Source organism: Schistocerca piceifrons, chromosome 5, assembly GCF_021461385.2.
Source record: "Schistocerca piceifrons isolate TAMUIC-IGC-003096 chromosome 5, iqSchPice1.1, whole genome shotgun sequence".
Classification (NCBI taxonomy): Eukaryota; Metazoa; Arthropoda; class Insecta; order Orthoptera; family Acrididae; genus Schistocerca; species Schistocerca piceifrons.
Window position 1 is genome coordinate 106,981,578 of NC_060142.1, and position 23,602 is coordinate 107,005,179.

The 23,602-nt window shown below is 46.0% G+C and overlaps 1 protein-coding gene across 1 annotated transcript in view; it reads right to left on the reverse strand.

The window, feature by feature from the left end:
• Positions 1–9,974: 9,974 nt before the first annotated feature.
• The window catches only part of LOC124798772, a 50,755-nt gene continuing 37,127 nt past the window's right edge, over positions 9,975–23,602 (reverse strand). Inside the window, exon 3 of the mRNA XM_047262302.1 lies at positions 9,975–10,134. Coding sequence (XP_047118258.1) covers positions 9,975–10,134 — 160 coding nt within the window. The remainder of the gene's footprint in view (positions 10,135–23,602) is intronic.

The window sequence follows — 23,602 nt, forward strand, 5'->3', positions numbered from 1 at the left end:
AGCGAGTCGGATCCGACCCGACCATACCATCTATTTCGTCTTCAATCTCCATACCGTTTGAGGGTTAATATTGTTCAGCGAGGTAGGGCAGAGGTCGAGGTGCTTCAACCGTTCGCGGAACAGGATTTGCATTGCGACACTGCCACGACAGCAACAGCGCGGATAGCTCAAGATCGCATATGTTGCGGACCAAACTAACGAGGACAGATTTTAAGGCCCAAACGTAATTAACAGAACCGGCTTAGAAGTAATGAACCCAATACTCGAGAGAGCGACTGTGAAGCACCGTAGGTCGCCGCAAGCAAAGCGACAGATGGTGCTCAGGAATCAGTCACTGCAGGCTAACGATGAAAATATGTATACTAGCGTGCTGACAGAGAGCCCGCCAGCAAAGATTACGTCAATCAGCTGTTCGTATGGAAGGTGTAGTTAACCGCAGTAGAACAGAACGAGGACGTCACAGTAGAATGCAATGAACCTGCTTCCGCAGATAACAAAACAGGGACAAGATAAAATGTGAACACATTCGTTGGGGAGGAAGAAAGCGCCAACGACAGTTTGAATACCGATAAAAATTTGCGAAAATGAGTTGTCGGGGATTAGTAGTTGGTGTCAACAGATCGATGTACCAAGAGCTAACGTAATGCGAGTAGAAGGATTTCAGAGGCGATTGTGTGATCTAAAAGTTTAAGTAGTAGTGAAAGGAGAAAAAGGGACGTCGAGAATAGGACGCAGTCCGACAGCAAGGAGGAAATGGAAATATTTAGCGCCGCGCCAAGTTAGCGAGCAGTAATTAGCAAGGAGGTGACAAATGGTAATGAAAACGGCTCCCCGCAAAGTACGCGAGTTGCCAATAATACTGAGATTAATAGTAAGAAAAGAAATACGGTCGCTATGAAGAGAATGGAAGAAGATGAAATTCTCAGCGTTACTGACGAAGTATTCCTGATTAACGAATCGCCAGCAGAACAAACTGTTGTCAGTAGGCCGGAAGAAGTAGAACAGACGATTGTTTATGAATTTCTGATGCTCACGTAGACTACACATTTACGAAGTATAGGTACACGTCCTTAGAGCCAAAGTAAATGACTCTTCAAATGTAGAGCCTGAAGTGAAAGAAAAAGGACTAATGACATTTGGAGCAAACCGTGACCATGAGTATTTAAGAACAGACAAAAGATCGGAGAGGAAATTAACATGTGTCTAAGAAAGGCGTTATGTCAGAACTGAATAGTGATCCAGAATGGTCAGATATAGAAGATGGCTCTGGTGACGAATATATTGAAGTAACAGAAGCCGAGGACGGCCTGACGAAATGCTGTTTTGTACCACCAGATGACGTAAAAATGTTCAAATATGTGTGAATTCCTAAGGGACCCAAACTGCTGAAATCATTGGCCCCTAGACATACACAGTACTTAAACTAACTTATGCTAAGAACAACACACGCACCCATCCCGAGGGAGGGGCCGCACAATAAGTGACATGGCGTCCTAGACCGCCCTAGGCGCCCTAGTACTGCAGTAGATAACGGCTACCTACGGATTATGGCTCGGAGGAACCGTGACAGTAACGCCACCATGTTGAATAATGCTTTTCGTGCAACCACAGCACGTCGTGTTACGACTTAAACTATCCGCAATAGGCTGCATGATGCGCAACTTCACTCCCGACGTCTATGGCGAGGTCGATCTTCGCAACAACGACACCATGCAGCGCGGTACAGATAGGCGCAACAACATGCCGACTAGACCGCTCAGGATTGGCATCACTTTCTCTTCACCAATGAATGTCGCATATGCCTTCAACCAGACAATCGTCGGAGACGTGTTTGGATGCAGTCCGGTCAGGCTGAACGTCTTAGACACACTGTCCAGCGAGTGCAGCAAGGTGGAGGTTCCCTGCTGTTTTGGGGTGGCATTATGTGAGGCCGACGTACGCCGCTGGTGGTCATGGAAGGCGCCGTAAAGGCCGTACGACACGTGAATGCCATCCTCCGACCGATAGTGCAACCATATCGGCAGCATATTGACGAGGCATTCGTCTTCATGGACATCTTGTGAATGACTTCCTTCAGGATAACGACATCGCTCGACTAGAGCGGCCAGCATGTTCTCCAGACATGAAACCTATCGAATATGCCTGGGATAGATTGAAAAGGTCTGTTTATGTACGACGTGACCCACCAACTACTCTGAGGGACCTAAGCCGAATCGCCGTTGAGGCGTGGGACAGTATGGACAAACAGTGCCTCGATGAACTAGTGGATAGTATGCCACGACGAATACAAGAATGCATCAGTGCAAGAGGACGTGCTACTGGGTATTAGAGGTACTGGACCACCACCTCTGCACCGCTGAAGGTCTACATCTACATCTACATCTATACTCCGCAAGCTACCTGACGGTGTGTGGCGGAGGTTACCTTGAGTACCTCTGTCGGTTCTCCCTTCTATTCCAGTTTCGTATTGTTCGTGGAAAGAAGGATTGTCGGTATGCTTCTGTGTGGGCTTTAATCTCTCTGATTTTATCCTCATGGTCTCTTCGCGAGATATACGTAGGAGGGAGCAATATACTGCTTGACTCTTCGGTGAAGGTATGTTCTCGAAACTTTAACAAAAGCCCGTACCGAGCTACTGAGCGTCTCTCCTGCAGAGTCTTCCAATGGAGTTCATCTATCATCTCTGTAACGCTTTCGCGATTACTAAATGATCCTGTAACGAAGCGCGCTGCTCTCCGTTGGATCTTCTGTATCTCTTCTATCAGCCCTATCTGGTACGGATCCCACGCTGCTGAGCAGTGGGCGAACAAGCGTACTGTAACCTACTTCCTTTGTTTTCGGATTGTATCGCTGTATGGTGGTACAACATGCGATGTGTGGTTTGCATGAGCAATAAAAAGGGCGGAAATGATGTTTATGTTGATCTCTATTCCAATTTTCTGTACAGCTTCCGGAGCTCTCAGAACCGATATGATGAAAAACTTTTTTTCATGTTTGTATACAAATTTAAAGAAACTTTGGGTTCACCTTGAATTTTAACAGAAATGTTTAGCGCTGTTGCTCTCATTTATAGCACTTCACTATCACTGTATTTAAAGCAACACTCAGTCGGCGTTCTTTCGTCGAAATTTCATCAGCTGTCACAATTTTAATCAGATCTAATCAGAAAGTTAAAAGAACAACATGAAATTGCTCTGGCCAGAATTCTCCCATTTAACATTCTTTTGGAAACAGCAGACAGCTGCATTATAAATTTATCTAATAGCATTCATACTCGCGCAATAATGATGCATAACGCCACAATTTCTTCTCATATATATATTTATGTCCCCAAATGTAGATACATAAATCTGTTGAACACCCTCCCAAAATATACTGCAGAATTAACCCACGAAATACACTCCCAAAACTTTGCTATTATTTTGCACATAGTTAGATTTTTACGCACCAAAACCAATCAAAACTTTAGAGAGGTTTGATGACCTCCATGCACCAAATCCTTGCCGAACAGTAATTACAAATAAATCACATATATCATCCAAACCTTCCAAAATAACATGTTTAAATAACTCATAACTCTCTGAAATTGCCCCCCCCCCTTCCCCCTTCCAAATCTTACGTACCTCTTTCATACATTATGATATTATATACGTTCTGCCGATCCCTAAGCAGCAAGACTTATGCAGCCAATATATACTCTTTTCTTACCCTATTCTGTCACATACATTTTAAATTCATCAACACATTACATAAAACAGAAATAAAATGCAGAATTCTTCAAACTACACGTGACATTACACTTCTTTACCTACTTATATACAACCTGTTCTATATATGAGGGTTGAATGAAAAGTAATGCCTCTACCTTCGTTAACTGGGATTAGATGGGAATATTTTAATAAATCACACGCAAAAATAATCCTTAGAATGTGATCTTTAATTACCAATATTCACTTTTCCACATAATCATCAGCTAATTGGATACATTTCTGCCAACGATGAACAAGTGTTCTGAAGCCGCCACGGAAGAAGTCGACACCCTGTTTCCGCAACCACAGTCTCACGGTTCTCTCAACGTCTTGATTAGAAACATAATGATGTCCCCGCAGATCGTCTTTCATTATCAGGAACAGATGGAAGTCAGACGGCGCTAAATCTGGACTGTATGAAGGATGCCGTACGGTGGAGAGATTCAGTCTCTGATGTTCGGCTGTGGTGGCACGTGGAGTGTGTGGCTTGGCATTGTCATGTTGTGCAGGAAAACATTTCCCTTTACTTTTCGGACCCTCGTTATCAGTCGTTTCAGAGTTAGCAGCGTTGTAATGACACGCTCGGAATTTATTGATGTTCTACGATCAAGGAACATGGATAACACCATCTGATTCCCAGAACACTGTGGCCATGATTTTTCCAGCTGAGGGCTGCGTCTTGAGTTTCTTTTTCTGGGGCGAGTCTTTGTGTCGATATTACATAGACTGACGTTTCGTCTTCGGGTCGTAATGGTGTACCCACGTTTCGTCTCCTGTCACAATTGAATGGAGAAAGGCGTCACCTTCATTCCCTTAACGCGAGAGCAGTTCCTGGCAAATTTCAAGCCTGTGCGCTTTCATTTCAGGAGTCAGCATCCGGGGCACCCATCGTGCACAGATCTTCCGATAGCCAAGCAAAGCAATAATGTGAGCCACACGTTCTTGTGAATTGCCGATTGTGCTTGCAATTTCTCTTTGAGTGATACGAATATCGTCCTGAATCAGTCTGTCAAAATTTTACTTGTGAAACTCGGCGGTTGCTGTCACAGGACGGCCAATTCTTTGTTTGTCACGCAGGTCAGATGGTCCTTCCTCAACATCTTTAAACTTACTCGCCCATCGGCGCACAGTACTCACATCAACACAATCACAACAAACTGGTTAGATTCTCTGATGAATCTCCTTTGGGGTGACACCTCCCGCTGTCAAGAATTCAATGACTGCACATTGCTTAAATCGCATTGACCGACCGTCTGCGCAGGGTTCCATACTTCACACTGTAACAACACAACCGTTCAGTGCTAAAGCTTCCCGCCAACTGGAGCTGTAGAGAAGAAAAAACATGCCTCTGAGCACTATGGGACTTAACATCTCAGGTCATCAGTCCCCTAGAACTTAGAACTAATTAAACCTAACTAATCTAAGGACATCACACACATCCATGCCCGAGGCAGGATTCGAACCTGCGACCGTAGCGGTCTCTCGGCTCCACACTGTAGCGCCTAGAACCGCGAGGCCACTCCGGCCGGCACTACAATGATCATTGAAAATGATCATTTAAATAAAAGCCCATGAAATGCAATCTTATATAAAATTCTACAAGGTTGGCCAAACAATAGTTAAGATGCTCTACAGTACACAGATACCGCCTCTCAAGATCATAGGCAAGTTTCCAAAGATCAAAACATATTTCAGGTTTTAGGTCGTTACGCTCCAAGCAATAAATTCGTTAACACACCAAATCCGACAAACATGACAGAGGCAGCTACTAACGTACGGTAGATTGATGGGAAGATTACCGAACAACCCGAACCGCAAGTTGCTCTAACCCGCTCCTACTCCACAAGTGAAAAACGGACCACCCTATTTATAAAAAACCACCTTCCCGTGGGTGGGAAAACGGCTGGTGACCTCACCAAGAAAACACGTAGAATTCAACAAGAGTAAATCAAAGAGTAAATCAAACAACATATCACCAATCACTTAACTTCTAATAAACTGCGATTTCTCGAGAAGACCTGGCGCAGCACCCCCAAATCGCTCTCCCGAACCGTCTGGTGCCAGCCGCTTCAACGGACGCAGGAAGGCGCGCCGATCTCCCGTCTCACGGCGTCGCAGCTCGCACCGGCCAGACTGATGTCGTGGGTTGACTCCTGTTGCTCTCGTGTCGACCGCGAAGTCACTACCACTCGCTATACGCCGCGGCCCACTGGACTCACGTGGCGACCCCACATGCGCCGACGCTCAAGACGGACGAGTCATCTTGTGTATCAGTGCGCGACCGACCAACCGATCGATCCAACCGCGAGTGACCATTGCTTTAGCAAACTCGAGCAGACTTGCTGCCTAACGCACAGACTCAGATGCAGGAACTAAGCCCCGACCGGGCGACCACTCGCTGACTTGTCTTACTGGCGGAGTGGAAAAACTCTCATTTTGCCGGAAAGGTTGATCCGAACGACAGATATACTAGCACTCCGAACGAGAGACAGACACTAACTGCCTAACAAATGAGGACGAGAGACAGACTAGCAAGCTGGGGACGAGAGACTGACCCAGACTGACTGACTGATTGGCGAGCTTATAGCGCTCCTTGAGGGGCTCCGGAACGCCCTATACTTGCAATGTTAAAATAACGCTTCTAAATTACATCTTTCCTCACAAAGTATTTGAGGTAGGAAGTTGAACTTTTTACAGATTATTTATTGGAATATGGGCTACAACTTAACACAGGGATTTTACAAAATTTTAGTTCAGTTATTAAAGATGATTTTTTCAATTGTAATGAAAATTCACAACATTTTTTTGCAATTTTTTATTTATATATTCAAAAATATACAGTTTTTTGGAAAAAGGCTGTGTTTAATTATGCAGAAGGTACTGTGTAACATTTACTGAAAGTTTGAAACAAATATGTTTGGAAGATCCTTAGAAAACATGTAATTAGTATGAGAAAATAAAAGTTTTTGGAATCGAGCGACAAAGATTGGATTAACTTTTTAGTGCATTTCAGGTCCATAGGATGGATTATCTTCATCCTCTGCAAACTCCTCCTCCAGCTTCCTCTTGTTCCTCCTCCTGTTTGCTCTTGCTTGTATTTCTAGACTGTTTACAGCCCTGTCTGCAGTCCGAAGGCGTTCCTTGTCTAAAGCAAGCATCGCTCGTTGTTGTGTTCGTAGATTTTGCTACAATTTTCTTCAGTTGCAGTTACTGCAACACTGTTCCAAAAGGTGGTCATGTATGAACACTTATCACATTTCAGTTGTATTTCACTAGCAAGTCCTACGTGCTTTATTATGGAGAGTTCCAGACCAACTTCACTACAATGAATACATATTACACAGTTTGAAAAAATTCCTTTGAGAACCGACATATCAAATATTTCATTCACATCCGATTCGCCCATAAAACATTCATAGTTTTCACTCATTGAACCAAGCTTCTTCTGTGAAGTATTTTCTTTCCCACTTTGACTGCTATGGGCAGGTGTACTTGAGAGGTTAGGTTCACTCACTTGGTTATCGTCTTTATTGTTTACAGTAATAACACATACCTTTGGCTTTCCAACATTTCTCCTTTTCTTAAAAGCCTTCAGAGGATTTCTAATAACTTTACTTTTACTCATTATTATACTTCAACAAAACAGAGACTCAAGAAACAGAATTAATTACGAATCTTTTCGAGATAACGACAGAGTAAACAAACATGAAACAATCGACAATCACACCAGCGATATATATTGAACCATCACAGGTTAGCCACAACACATACTTTATCTCACATCACTAAAATGTACCTGATGAACACGGACGTTAATAATAACACCATTTGACAGCAGTTTAACAGCGCCACAGTAGGTCACGCCCATGTAGAACACATTTCAAAAAAAAATTTAAAAATAGTTGTAGTCTTCGGAATTGAATAAATTATATATCTATTAAAAGGTAATAGTCTGCAGATTCAGAAAACGCAAAAAAGTAAAAATTGAACTTTTCATGATTTTGAGCCTTTCCGGAGCCCCTTAAATGCACGTGAACAGGCAACCTTTCCCCTTTCCCACCAGAGGGAGACACCAAAGCTGCGATTGCCACAGCGGCGCCACCGCCAGAAACGGAGGGCGACTGCTTCACACTAGGCTCCGCGGCGCGCTCTTCAAAACAGCAATTTTTACCACGGCTCACAGGCATTACTTTTCAGTCAACCCTCGTGTGTGTGTGCGTGCGTGTGTGTGTGTGTGTGTGTGTGTGTGTGTGTGTGTGTTCGTTCGTTACACGTCCCCACTGTATCAAATCAAACTTGCTACATGACTTGTGTGTGGGGCAACAGTATTGAATGTATTCAAGGGGATATGCATGTAGGTAGGCACAGCTGAGGTGAGAGGGAGGGGGCAGGAGGAAGTGAATAGTGAGAAGAGGGGGAAATGAAATGGACAGAGAGAAGTGGAGGAGAAGATGTACAGGTAGTGATAAGGAAGAGATGGACAAGGAGACAGGAGCAAGAGATGGATAAGGAAAGGGAGAGAGGGGGAAGGAGGAGTTGGACGGAGAGAAGGGAAAGGATTTGGACTTATAGAGGATTGGAAAAAATAAATACGCTAGCAACGTCGAGTTATCTTATAGTAAATAAATAAAACAAATGGCTAAATTCCACGATGATTTGTAACCCACATTAAACTAGCGCGCTGAATCATCTGAGCGTATTCTCATAAAAATGTATGGGATTAACATGTGGAGCGTAGCAATCAATATCCACGTAATTTAGTAGCCCCATGTGATCTAGTGAGTGACTCCAGCAGGGGACGGCGTTCCTGGACAAATATGTGGACTCTCCTTCTCACCGAACGTAGACTTTCATCAGTGTTACAAGTAGTGTTCTATACTGTACTGCGGTATTGGCGTGCTCTCTCCTGTGGAGAAGACTAACACTGATGACAAATTTCATTTGATGTCAGATCAGAACAACAGACAAAAAATTAATGTTGATTATTAAAGGTCTAGAGACGTCTACAGACATTAAAGTAACCTCTGGCGTACCACAGGGGAGTGTTATGGGACCATTGCTCTTCACAATAAATATAAATGACCTAGTAGGTAGTGTCGGAAGTAACATGAGGCTTAACGCGGATGATGCTGTAGTATACAGAGAAGTTGCAGCATTAGAAAATTGCAGCGAAATGCAGGAAGATCTGCAGCGGATAGGCACTTGGTGGAGGGAGTGGCAACTGACCCTTAACGTAGATAAATGTAATGTATTGCGAATACATAGAAAGAAGAATCCTTTATTGTATGATTATATGACAGCGGAACAAACACTGGTAGCAGTTACTTCTGTATGCGTACGGAACGATTTGAAGTGGAATGATCGTATAAAATTAATTGTTGGTAAGGGGGGTGCCAGGTTGAGATTCATTGGGAGAGTCCTTAGAAAATGTAGTCCATCAACAAAGGAGGTGGCTTACAAAATATGCGTTCGGCCTATACTTGAGTATTGCTCATCAGTGTGGGATCGGTACCAGGTCGGGTTGACAGAGAATATCCAAAGAAGAGCGGCGCGTTTCGTCACAGGGTTATTTGGTAAGCGTGATAGCGTTACGGAGATGTTTAGGAAACTCAAGTGGCAGACTCTTCAAGAGAGGCGCTCTGCATCGCGGTGTAGCTTGCTGTCCATGTTTCGAGAGGGTGCGTTTCTGGATGAGGTATCGAATATATTGCTTCCCCCTACTTACACCTCCCGAGGAGATCACGAACGTAAAATTAGAGAGATTCGAGCGCGCACCGAGGCTTTCCGGCAGTCGTTCTTCCCGCGAACCATGCGCGAGTGGAACAGAAAAGGGAGGTAATGACAATGGCACGTAAAGTGCCCTCCACCACACACTGTTAGGTGGCTTGCGGAGAATAAATGTAGATGTAGAAAGGTACTATATGCGTAGGTGCAAATTAGTTATCAACAAACGTCGGTTATTGCGTCTGCTGCGGCTATTACTTAGTTCCAAGTTTTGTTCACTACGTAATATCATTAGGACATAGTTCTCACTTCCGACACAACTAAATCATCTACGCGTTCATTATCACAGAAGAGATTTTCTAGAAGGGGGACATTAATCAACATAAACTCATCGAAAAGTTCCGACAACACGATGTCACTATTAGGCTGATAACCGTACACGACACCTTCGAAAAAAATCGCTAAGAAATCATGCATTCAAAGAACATACAAATAAGATACTCACCACTTTTGGGCAAGTTCTTCTGATGCACATTCCATGGATGCACATCGGCACATCCAATCGCGGCTCTTATAGCTTTCGAGATGCGGTAAACAACGTGCAGGACGTCTCAGATGATCTGTTGCCAGCGTTTCCAGGTCCCATTCCACGCCGTCCAACCTTTCAAAATAAAGTATAGTCACCTGATGTAAGAGATGATTTATTACTGGCCATTAAAATCGCTACACCACGAAGATGATGTGCTACAGACGCGAAATTTAACCGACAGGAAGAAGATGCTGTGATATGCAAATGATTAGCTTTTCAAAGCATTCACACAAGGTTGGCGCCGGTGGCGACACGTAAAACGTGCTGACATGAGGAAAGTTTCCAACCGATTTCTCATACACAAACAACAGTTGACCGGCGTTGCCTGGTGAAACGTTGTTGTGATACCTCGTGTAAGGTGGGGACATGCGTACCATCACGTTTTCGACTTTCATAAAAGTCGGATTGTAGCCTATCGCGATTGCGATTTATCGTATCGCGACATTGCTGCTCGCGTTGGTCGAGATCCAATGACTGTTAGCAGAATATGGAATCGGTGGGTTCAGGAGAGTAATACGGAACGCCGTGCTGGATCCCAACGGCCTCGTATCACTAGCAGTCGACATGACAGGCATCTTATCCGCATGGCTGTGTAACGGATCGTGCAGCCATGTCTCGATCCCTGAGTCAACAGATGGGGACGTTTGCAAGACAACAACCATCTGCACGAACAGTTCGACGACGTTTGCAGCAGCATGGACTATCAGCTCGGAGGCCATGGTTACGGTTACCCTTGACGCTGCATCACAGACAGGAGCGCCTGAGATGGTGTACTCAACGACGAACCTGGGTGTACGAATGGCAAAACGTCATTTTTTCGGATGAATCCAGGTTCGGTTTACAGCATCGTGATGGTCGCATCCATGTTCGCATTGACGGCACTTTGAACAGTGGACGTTACATTCCAGATATGTTACGACCCGTGGCTCTACCCTTCATTCGATCACTGCGAAACCCTACATTTCAGCAGGATAATGCAGGACCGCATATTGCAGGTCCTGTACGGGCCTTTCTGGATACAGAAAATGTTCGACTGCTGTCCTGGACAGCACATTCTCCAGATCTCTCACCAACTGAAAACGTCTGGTCAATGGTGGCCGAGCTACTGGCTCGTCACAATACGCCAGTCACTACTCTTTATGAACTGTGGTATCGTGTTGAAGCTTCATGGGCAGTTGTACGTGTACACGCCATCCAAGCCCTGTTTGACCCAATGCCCAGGCGTATCAAGGCCGTTATTACGGCCAGAGGTGGTTGTTCTGGGTACTGATTTCTCAGGATCTATGTACCCAAATTGCGTGAAAATGTAATCACATGTCAGTTCTAGTATAATATATTTGTCCAATGAATACCCATTTATCATCTGCATTTCTTCTTGGTGTAGCAATTTTAATGGCCAGTAGTGTTTTCTAAATCTAACAATCTGACTAGGTGTCAGGACACAACTTTAAGGAATTTGAATAATAGCATGTTTGGAAATTTATATTATATTTTCTACCAGTTTCAATCGTAACAAATATTTTCACTGTAAGACTACATCAACAAAAGAAACGAACAATGTGCACGCAGGATAAAACAAATAACTCGTAGAGGTGATGAAGTTAAACATATGGAAGTACATTATGTGGATAAGCAATTCAACTTCCAACTCGATAAACTGAAAGCCATAAGAAACGAAGAATGTTTACAAAACCACTTACAGCAGGCCATGATTACGATACCAGCGCAATATTGACTTCACAACACTCAGACTGAAAGATCATTAAGTTAGTAACACAAGGATCGACCTCTCTTCATACGACTGCACCGAGGAGCGTATGTACACATAACAGATGTAGATATCTTAAAATCCAAAGATCACGTTTCCGTAATCTGTTAGTGTTAGATATAAAGATATATATTGTCAGCCATCAATAAAATGCAGACTGTGGAGGTCAATCTCTGAAAGCACATCATAGTTACGTTGCGTTTATGTCGTTGACAGTATAAAGACACATCGTAGCAATAATACAATGTGCAGTGAAAAATGTGTTCCAAAGTTCGCCTGTTGTATATACTTTCACTGTGTGGGTACAAAGCAGACGGATACATCCATCTATAGTCCAGAATAGTATAGAATTGTGTGAGGAACTTGTTACGAAGTCGCGTTCAATTTTCTAATACAAGACAGTATAATTAATGGACGTCTATTGAAACGAGTACCTCATAGAGCTTATCTTTAAACGCAGAATCTAGATGCTTTGCCTTGGAAAGATCTGTTATTAGTACTTAATTTGCGTTACATACATCAATAAAATATTGTCACAGTAATGAAACGTAGACTGTGACTTTCGTCAGGAGTAACTTGTATCAGCCATCTTGCTGAATATAATATACGAGGGTAACCCCAAAGCAAGGTCTCCTATTTTTTATAAGTACATAGACCTGGTTAATTCTACAATGGTTTACATCAGTTTACAGCTTGAACATTTTGCTATTTTTCGACATATTCACCATTTCTGCCGATGCATTTTTGGAGACCCTGTGGCAGTTTTCGTATGCCCATGTCATTCCAGCTCGCCGCCGTGCTGTTCAGAAAGTTGCGAACCTCTTCTTTCACCTCGTCGTCGCAGCTGAGTCGCTGGGACCACAATTAACGCTGACAGGGACTGTGAGACTCTGAAAAACTCAAACGGGCAATTCAGAACCGGAGAAGAGGAATGTTGAGCAAGGGCGTACACATTCTATATGACAACGCTTGACCACACATCGCTCTGCAAACCGTTGCTCTCCAGCAACAGTTTCAGTCGAACATAGTCACCCACCCACCCTATAGTCCTGACTTGGCGCCCAGTTCCCTAGGTTAAAAGAACATTTGGCCGGAAAGCCATTCAGGTCCGACGACGAGGTGAAAGAAGAGGTTCATAACTTTCTGAACAGCATAGCGGTGAGCTGGTATGATATGGGCATACAAAAACGGCCACGGCGTCTACAAAAATGCATCGACAGAAATGGTGATTATGTCGAAAAATAGCTAAATGTTCAAGCTGTAAACTGATGTAAATAAACAGGCCTATGTACTTATAAAAACATAGGAGACCATACTTTTGGGATTACCCTCGTAATATAATTTCACATATATATGTGCAAACCGAGATAAATTTATAAAAATTACTACTTTGTAATATGTCTCTCCTGAAGAGCGCGAAATATACGTACTGTGCTCAACCTAGACCTCTACCTTCACATAACCTACACCTTGGGCTACAAACAGTCTCGACCTCACGAATGTCATGAGCGAGGACACGAGTGATGTCTCACTTAGAACTCAAAAATCACACTCTTCCGTGGCAGCCGGCTGGCCTGCACCCTGGTAAGAGATACACGTGTCAGCACCCTATGTTGCTGACGTCACGCCGAGCAGCAGTAGGCGGTCTGGTCTCTGGGCCAACGCCCTGGCAGCAGCCTGGCGACGCCCTAGCTACCAGTCCAGAGGGGAGGCTGCTGGACTGCGAATGAATCTGCCTCAAAATTCACAGCTATTTGTACGGCTTCAGGACACATTTGTTGTATTATTACCCAGCCCTCAGTCAAGTAGCTATTACACGTGTCATTTTAAGTGCAAACTTTCTTTTGTAAAGCTGGAGGAACCGATGGTCGTCTCCCAGTTTCAGAGCAATTCTAAAAATCAATGGTTAGATCCAGTGCGATGTGCACAGTGTAATATACTTGGGCACTCTGCCCCTTGTGCCAAGTCTGTGGCTGTTGTTCGTTTGACGTGTCATCAGTTTGGCCATATGGCAGGACAATGCAGGGAGTCAAGGTGGTTCATGATTAGACATAAGAAATAACTGTGGCAGTTTGAATAACTAACGAGTGCTCTTGTTATAGTTGGGTTGTTATTGTCGAGTTCATAACTGTGAGTACGGATGATGCAATGGCGAAATCAGAGAAACTGGTGAGAAAGCTATGTAATCAGTGGTTGATAAGATAGCACGTTTAAGAGCAGAGAATACATTTGTGAATAATAAGCTAGTTGAGAAGGGTGAGGATTGGTACCGTTGAAATCGGCGGGCTGGATGTAGCTGTGGCAAATCTTGTTACTCCCTTTCTTAGTAGTTCGTAGAAGGAGGTGCTTCCATTACTGAAGGATCTCTTGTAATCGGCTAACATAGCGGTTGGTCAGACAAACCGTTTTTGCAGATAGCAAGATTGCGTTTGTCAGTAAAAGTGAAGTCATTTGTGTTACCAAAAAGGCACTGGACTTTTTTTTTTTTTTTTGTTATGGGTTTAGGGCGCACAACTGCTACGGTCATAAGCGCCCATTCCCGAATGTTAAATCAGCAGCAATGGGAGCGAAACTCAAAAAGGAGGGAAACTATAAACAGAAGGAAATCTTAGAAAACTACTGTTGAAGGAGGGGGGGGGGAGGGGGAGGTTCTTTTCCCAAAAAAAGATCTTCGAATGACCGATGTCATCTCACTGACACGGGTAAACTCAAGGACGCGATCGGCTTAACGCGTGTCATCTGCTAAAACGGAAGATATATCAGGCGACAGCTGTAAACGGGCGCGTAGCGGATTAAAATAGGGGCACTGAAGTAAAAGGTGTCTCACCGTCCACAGTTGAGAGCAGTGGGGACAAAGCGGGGGAGGATCGCCACCTAAAATATGTCCTTGGCTAAAAATACAGTGCTCTTTCTGGAGCCTAGTTAAAAGCCCGGGAGGAAGAGGGCCAAGCGCAGGGAAGAGGTTTTCCGACCCATAATTTATTGTCGGGAAGTGTAGACCAGTTCGTGTGCCACGAAAGAGCAACACGACGACATAAAACGCTCTGCAGATCGCCAAAGGGAACCATGCGAACTGCGGGCCGAGGAAGAGAGACCACAGTCTTTGCCGCTACATCGGCTGCCTCGTTTCCGCGGATATCAACATGCCCTGGGATCCAGAGGAATGCCACAGAGACGGCCCTCAAGTGGAGCAAATGGAGGCAGTCCTGAATCCCGTGGACCATAGGGCGGCCGGGATGAAGAGTTTGTAGGTTGAGGAGAGAGCTGAGCGAATCCGAGCATATAATATACTGTAGCCGCTGTTGGCGACTGATATACTGGACAGCCTGGAGAACAGCGTAAAGCTCCGCAGTAAAAACCGAACACCGGTCGGGAAGCCGAAATCTATTAGGTGTATCACCAACAATATAGGCACTCCCAACAGCAGATGTGATTTTTGACCCGTCACTGTAAGCAAATGTGGCATCCTCCATTTGTACGCGTGGAGCAGGAAATGCCCGACGATAAAGTAGGGGGGAGGGGGGGTGTACTATCCTTGGGAAGCTGACACAGGCCACGGAGCAGGCAGGTCCGGGGACGAAGCTAAGGCGGCGCCGTACCCCCATTTGTCAAGGAAGTTTTAGGGAAGTGGAAGGAAAGAGAACGAAGCAGTTGACGGAAGCAGACTCCCGGTAGTAGTAGAGAGGAAGATTGGCCTACACACCCTAAATCCAAGGAGGCGTCGAAAAAAAGGGAATGGGTCGGATGAGCAGGCGTGGAAGACAGATGACTAGCGTAACGACTCAGTAGGACAGCTCGCTGATCGGACAGCGGAGGTTCATCAGTCACAGCGTATGGGCTCTCCACGGGGCTGGTGTAAAAAGCTCCAGATGCTAAACGCAGTCCACGGTGATGGACGGAGTCGAGACGCCGAAGAGTAGATGGCCGTGCAGAGGAGTAAACTATACTTCCACAGTCCAGTTTCAAGTGCACTAAGGCGCGATATAGGCGCAGGAAGACCACTCTGTCCGCTCCCCAGGAGGCACCACTCAGAGCACAGAGCGTGTTGAGGGATCGCAGGCAGCGGGCCGAAAGATAGGAAACGTGGGAGGACCAGCATAGTTTTCTGTCAAACATAATGCCCAAGAATTTGGCGACGTCCGCGAACGGAAGGTCAACAGGGCCTAGACGTATGGAAGCCGGACGAAACTCCGTACGACGCCAAAAATTTACGCAGACGGTCTTACTGGGAGAAAAGCGGAAGCCGGTTTCGATGCTCCATGAGTGGAGGCGATCGAGACATTCTTGAAGACGTCGTTCAAGAAGGCTGGTCCGTTGAGAGCTATAGCAGATCGCAAAATCGTCGACAAAGAGGGAGCCCGAGACATCGGGAAGGAGACAATCCATAGTTGGATTTGTGGCGATGGCAAACAGTACAACACTTAGCACGGAGCCCTGGGGCACCCTGTCTTCTTGGGAGAAAGTACGGGAGAGAGTAGTGTTAACCCGCACCTTAAATATGCGCTCTGTCATAAATTCACGGATGAAAAAGGACACCTGACCTCTAAAGCCCCAAGAGAACAGTGTGCGGAGGATGCCAGTCCTCCAACAGGTATGGTATGCCCTCTCCAGATCAAAAAATACAGCTACCGTTTGGCGTTTCCTGAAAAAAATGTTCATGACGTAAGTGGAGAGAGCAACAAGATGGGCAACTGCGGAACGATGCTTTCGGAAACTGCATTGGGCAGGTGTTAAAAAGTTTCGTAACTCCAGCCTCCAGCCTAAACGTGAATTCACCATATGCTCCAAAACCTTGTATACACTACTCGTGAGAGAGATGGGGCGATGTTTGTCCTTTCCAATTGCGCTGCTCGTTTCTTCGGGAGAAAGGCGGGCGGGTAATTTGAAGAGCTCGAAATCTCAGCAAAGTGTTGACCCAATGACTTAGAAATTGAAACTAGGTCCGCTAAGGTATCATGCGCGACAGTTAGCACAGAGGTCGGGGAGAAACTAGAAGTGCCGGATAACCGTCGAATGCGGCCCCAAACTACAGATGAGGGAGTGAAGGTGTTAAAGGAACTGGTAAAGAAGTCCCAGCTTGCCTTCTTGCCACCGCAGATGATGCGACGGCATCGCGCTTATAGCGGATACAGGTGGCCATCGTAGGATGGTGGTGGAAAACGCGAAAAGCACATCTCCGCTCGCATATTGCGTCACGGCACGCCTCGTTCCACCAAGGAACTGTGGGGGGAGGGGGGGGGGGCAAAGGTGAGGTACGAGGTATTGAACTTTCCGCGGCTGTAAGAATAACTTCCATAACATGATTAACCTGATCGTCGATGCTAGGAAATTGACTGTCATCAAATGTTGCTAGAGAGGAAAAAAGTGTCCAGTCGGCATGGGAAAACTTCCAGCGTCTTGGGCGCATAGATAGCAGTTGTGGCTGTAATTGAAGGACATATGGAAAATGGTTACTCGAGTGTGTATCAGCAAGAGCGAATCATACAAAAGCCGGCCGCGGTGCTCTAGTGGTTCTAGGCGCTCAGTCCGGAACAGCGCGACCGCTACGGTCGCAGGTTCGAATCCTGCCTCGGGCATGGATGTGTGTGATGTCCTTAGGTTAGCTAGGTTTAAGTAGTTCTAAGTTCTAGGGGACTTATGACCACAGCTGTTGAGTCCCATAGTGCTCAGAGCCATTTTTTAATCATACAAAGCGCCGAGCTCGCCGAAAAGTACCGACCGAAAGGTCCAAATGAGAATAGGTTGACGTGGAGGCAGGCAAAAATGTAGGTTCCCCTGTGTTGAGGCAAACATGATCCGCTTGGTGGAAGAGGTCAATCAATAGCGAGCCTCGCGGACAAGGACGTGGAGATCCCCAAAGCAGGTGGTAGGCGTTGAAGTCCCCAACCAGCAAATAGGGGGGGACGGGAGCTGACCAAGGAGATGAAGGAGATTGGCTCTTGCCATTGGTGTGGACAACGGAACGTGTATGGTACAAATAGAGAAGGTGTAACCAGAAAGGGAAAGACGTACAGCGAAGGTTTGTAAGGAACTGTTTCAGGAGATTGGGTGATAATGGACAGTATCATGGAGAAGAATTTTAAGTCCCACGTGTGCCGGAGTGCCATCAGCAGAGGGGAGATCAAACTGGACCGATTGGAAATGAGGGAAGACAAAGCGATCATGGGCATGTAGGTTTGTTTCCTGAAGATAGAAGACGACCGGGGAGTATGATCGTAGGAGGATTGGTTGTTTGGGGGCAGCTCCTGCCACCAGTAATCGGCTGGTTGAGCGGCTGCCAGCAGTGCGTCTCGGCGACACGGAAGACAGCCGAGGGCGGCTACCGCTGGGTGGCCCTGAAGGGAGACACGCTGTGGCGGAAAAGGAGAGGAACTTTGTTTCTGTTTGTACTGTTCACGGATCTTCAGCTGGGTGCAGTCGTTTTCAAACCACGATATTTTGACAGTGTTCCTTGCCGCCATCTTCAGGTGACACCAGCAGAATGAGCGTCTCTGCTGAATCTCCTCCACTTTATACTGTGATCGCTCCCGACCCTTAACCCCACATCATGCCACATTCGGCGCTGCGTGGAGTGGTGGAGCGAAGGGGTGGGCTGCTGGCTGCTGGATGCGAACTGTGGACCATCAGATGTCCTGTGGCATTCGTCAGGCGCGGAAGTCGCTTTCGGTTGGCGCTGTGCTTTTAGTTGGCTTAGTGCTGGGTCCCAGGCTTTGCTGAGGTTGAACCCGGCGTCTCTGTTGATCACCCCATCAGCTACACGTATTTCAATCGTCTTCTGCAGAACACAGTCCCAAAAAGACGAGGCCTGCCGTAAATCTTCCGTTTGCCGTAAAACTTCCGTTTTCGGCAAGCCTCGTCTTTTTGGGACTGTGTTCTGAAGGAGGCGGTTGAAATACGTGTATCTGATGGCCTGATGAACAGAGACGCCGGGTTCAAGCTCAGCAAAGCCTGGGACCCAGCACTCAGCCAACTAAAAGCACAGCGCCGACTCAAAGCGACTTCCACGCCAGACAAAGGCCACAGGATATCTGATGGTCCACAGTTTGCATCCAGCAGCCGGCACCCCACCCCTCCCCACCACCACTCCACACAGTGCCGCGTGCGGCATGACGCGGGGGAAGGAGTGGGGAGCGATCAGAGTATAAAGGGGAGGAGATTCAGCGTAGACGCTCAGTCTGCAGGTATCGCCTGAAGATGACGGCAAGGAAGGCTGTCGAAATATCGTGGTTTGAAAACGACTGCACCCAGCTGGAGACCCGAGAACAGTACAAACAGTTAATTCGCCAGAAAAACCTAAGATCGCACAACTATGTTTCTTGTGAGCCTCCTTGGAAACAGGACGTTGAGAAGAGGGAGGAATTGATGGCTGTGAGGTCAGGGTGCGTAAAAAATCTTCGCGAGTAGGCTCTTTTTTGGAAGTCCGGGCGTCCGTTTTGGGGCCTGTGATTTAGCAGGAGCCAATGAATGGTGAGCCTTAGAGTGAGCAGGTGATAGTGGGGAGGTTGAAAGGGCGATCTTTGAGCTGGCTGATCTGACGACCGTGGCGCTAAAGGTGAGATCGCCAGTCTGCATGGCTACCTCCTTAGTAGGCTGAGGATATGCAAGGACAGTGGTATATTTACCTGCTGGGAGCACAGTGGGCTTTCTACTGGTGAATAACTTACGAGCAGCAAATATAGACACCTTTTTCTTCACTCGGATTTCCTGAATAATTTGTTCTTCTTTGAAAATAGATCAATCTCCAGAGGAAGCAGTGTGGTCGCCCATACAGTTGATGCAATGAGGGGATGGAACTGGACAATCACTCTCATGGGCATCTCTGCCACATATAACGCATTTGGCCGGATTGGAACACAACTGGCTAGTATGATTAAACCGCTGACACCGATGGCAACGCGTAGGGTTGGGGATATAAGGGCTAACTGAAATTATCTCATATCCTGCTTTAATGTTCGATGGAAGTTGAACTCTATCAAATATCAAGAAGAGAGGAAGGGGCGGTAACAAGTCCTTGTCAACCATTTTCATGACTCGATGTACAGTCGTTACGCCCTGGTCTCACACATGTAATTTTGAATGTCCTCGTTGGATAATCCGTCGAGTGAGTATGTATAAACCACCCCGCATGATGAATTTAAAGTACGGTCTGCTTCCACCCGGACAGAGAAGGTGTGTAGCAGTGTAGTTCGCAGCCTGTAGGGCACTGACTGTTTCTAACAACAAGGTGCCATTTCGTAATCGGGAACAAGCCTTTACAGGACCTGCACTTGTGTCGACACCCTTCTGAATAATGAAAGGGTTGACTGAGGAGAAGTCTTTACCTTCGTCAGACCGAGAAACAAATAGAAACTTTGGCATTGATGGAAGAATTGTCCATGACTGAAACTCATCTAGCTTTCTCTTGCGGGCATAAGTTGTAGAGGAAACCATTGCGAAAGTATCCCCAATGATTACCGGCATCTCCGATGGCGCGCTCCTTCCTCATGGGGGGCCCTCTCTGAGGGCAGTACCTCCTTAGGTGATTGTCCACACCTCCCGAGAAACTGACAGAGGGACCAATCGGCACGTTCGGAAGGTACCAGCTCGGGTAACCACTCCTCCCTGGCCTTTTCTAAGGGTACGTACATGTCCTACCTGTCTTCCCAGGGCGGGGAATTACGCGTTACCCTGTCACCAGCTACGTGTTGGAATGCGGGGGATAGCCCTTAGACACCCACAGGGAGGAAAGAAAGAGTAAGGGAGGAACAAATAATGGGAAAGAAGGGAGGTATGACACGCGGCAGCGGTGAAGAGGGTAAAGGGAAAAGGCAAAGAAACGAGAAGGACAAAGGGAGGACAGAGACTTTCGAGCATAGAGAGCAAAGAAGAGAAACTACGTCTTACACTCAGAAGCGCCCGCTTCCGGGCTTACACACAAAACGTACTCCCAAAAAGAGTGTGAGGGGAAGGGAAGGGGTGGGGGGAGTGTGGGGAAAGGATCGGGGAGAGGGATGGATGTGGAAACGGAAGGTATGAAGACCAGAAAAGAAAGAGAGCTGCACCAGCTCAGGGTCACCATGCACGTATCCACAAAAGAGTTGTGGACCCCCTGGTGGGGCATGGCACTGGACAAGCTGAAAACATTTGAGGAGCTCAGACATGGTTCAGTGCACAGATATAATAAGCAGACGAGTGTGAAGCTTTTATGTGAACAGTCAAGTGTAATTAATTATACCATTAAGGATTTTGTAGACAGGATTCTAAAACTTAATGTGCACACATATGAACTAATGCAGAAGAGTGAGACAAACAATGTATTGTTACAGGAAGTCGAGCACAGGGTTCTTCTGATGGGTCTGTGTCTAGAAGGGTGCACTATCGGGCACCTAGGGCTGTGCATGCAGCAGCTAGGCTAGCAATGGAAACTGAGGAGACTAATGTTGCAACAGAAATAACATATCGACGAAACTCGTTTGCAGCGAACATAAAGTGCTTTAATTGTGGGATTATGGGGCATGTGCAGAGGCGGTGCTGTCAACCACGGAATAATAGAGGTGCAATGAAATATTAGCAATTTTATGAGAACAACAGTATGGGTGATATGAACCAGCAGCAATATTGTGGGATATGCAGAGGTGGAAAGTGCTAAAATGGGTGTAGTAGGTGGCAACTATGTTTCTGTTGGCCTTGAGAGATTAAGTGGGTAAAAGGCAATGGGATCCAACACGTTATAATATGCCTGTGGTAGGGGATATATGGCCAATTGTTTCAATAATGGTAAATTTTCAGTTGGAAGCAACCAATTTTAGAAAAAATGTAGATGTGGTGTCTCATGTAAGCGAGGGCTACAGCATGATCCCTGTTTTAGACTATAATTCCAGCGTGATTCTGATGCAGAATATTCGATAACGTGCTGTGCAACTTACTGGGAAGATATTCTAGCTAAGTTAAGCTACCGTTAATGTTGATCTGTCACGAGGAGAATCTGTTGTCGAAGGCAAACCATATAAACCATGCACAAATACAGTAAGGTGTAATTTCCATGAAGTAGTGCGACTGGGCACCAAGAAATTGTTTTACGTGAGCAGCAGTACCGGAAAACCAACCATTCCAAGGGGAATTCATACTGCAATGAGCGCTACAGTGGGACTACCTGTCAAAATATGGTGAATGGTAGTGATGCATGTGATTTCCTTGCGAGGATACTTTTGTGAGTATGTTTACTGGGAAACCTTAAGGGAACCGTTTTCGTAAGGACGTAGACATTTTCGTAAGATGACCTGTTTCTGAGGAAATATATGAATGTCTGCGCATATATTCATCAAGAATATATGGCCGTCAGCCATACAATTTTTTTATTTTCTACTTGTTTCGGTCTTAGCGACTATCACCATAAGAAGGATAAAACAAATATGTTGTCAAGTTGACCAAAGTAAACATGTGGAAATATTTACCCTAGTACGAAAGTCACGATGAACAGTTATTACTGACCCGTACTGCGCAAAACGTAGAACACGAAACGCTTTCTGCTGCCTCGACACCATTTTTACTAGAAATGAAGTGGGAGCAATTGCTGCTACCTAGCGGGAACCATGTAAAACTCCAGAGTCTGCTCCTTCCATCAGTACGTTGTTCACGCACATATCTCAGATAACGTAATAGTTATGATCATCTTAAATCGTATAATTGTTTTCGATACAACCTACATTTTGCAACCATGACTCATCAAAGTGACAGTTTCGGTAATACTGATACCTAACTGCACTTCCCCTCTTTGGAATCGGAATTACACTACCGACCATTAAAATTGCTACACCACGAAGATGACGTTCTACAGACGCGAAATTTAACCGACAGGAAAAAGATGCTGTGATATGCAAATGATTAGCTTTTCAGAGCATTCACACAAGGCTGGCGCCGGTGGCGACACCTACAACGTGCTGACATGAGGAAAGTTTCCAACCGATTTCTCATACACAGACAGCTGTTGACCGGCGTTGCCTGGTGAAATGTTGTTGTGGTGCCTCGTGCAAGGAGGAGAAATGCGCACCATCACATTTCCGACTTTGATAAAGGTCGGATTGTAGCCCATCGCGGTTGCGGTGTATCGTATCGCGACATTACTGCTCGCGTTGGTCGAGATCCAAGGACTGTTAGCAGAATATGGAATCGGTGGGTTGAGGAGAGTAATACGGAACGTCGTGCTGGATCACAACGGCCTCGTATCACTAGCAGTCGAGATGACAGCCATCTTATTCGAATGGCTGTTACGGATCGTGCAGCCACGTCTCGATCCCTGACTCAACAGATGGGGACGTTTGCAAGACAACAACCATCTGCACGAACAGTTCGACGACGTTTGCAGCAGCCTGGACTATCAACTCGGAGACCATGGCTGCGGTTACCCTTGCTGCTGCATCACAGGCAGGAGCGCCTGCGATGGCGTACTCAACGACAAACCTGGGTGCACGAATGGCAAAACGTCATTTTTTCGGATGAATCCAGGTTCTGTTTACGGCATCATGATGGTCGCATCCGTGTTTGGCGACATCGCGGTGAACGCACATTGTAAGCGTGTATTCGTCATCGCCATACTGGCGTATCGCCCAGCGTGATGATATGGGAAGCCATTGGTTACACGTCTCGGTCACCTCTTGTTCGCATTGACGACACTTTCAACATTTCAGATGTGTTACGCTTCATTCGATCCCTGCGAAGCACTATATTTCAGCAGAATAATGCACGACCGCATGTTGCAGGTACCGTACGTGCCTTTCTGGATAGAGAAAATGT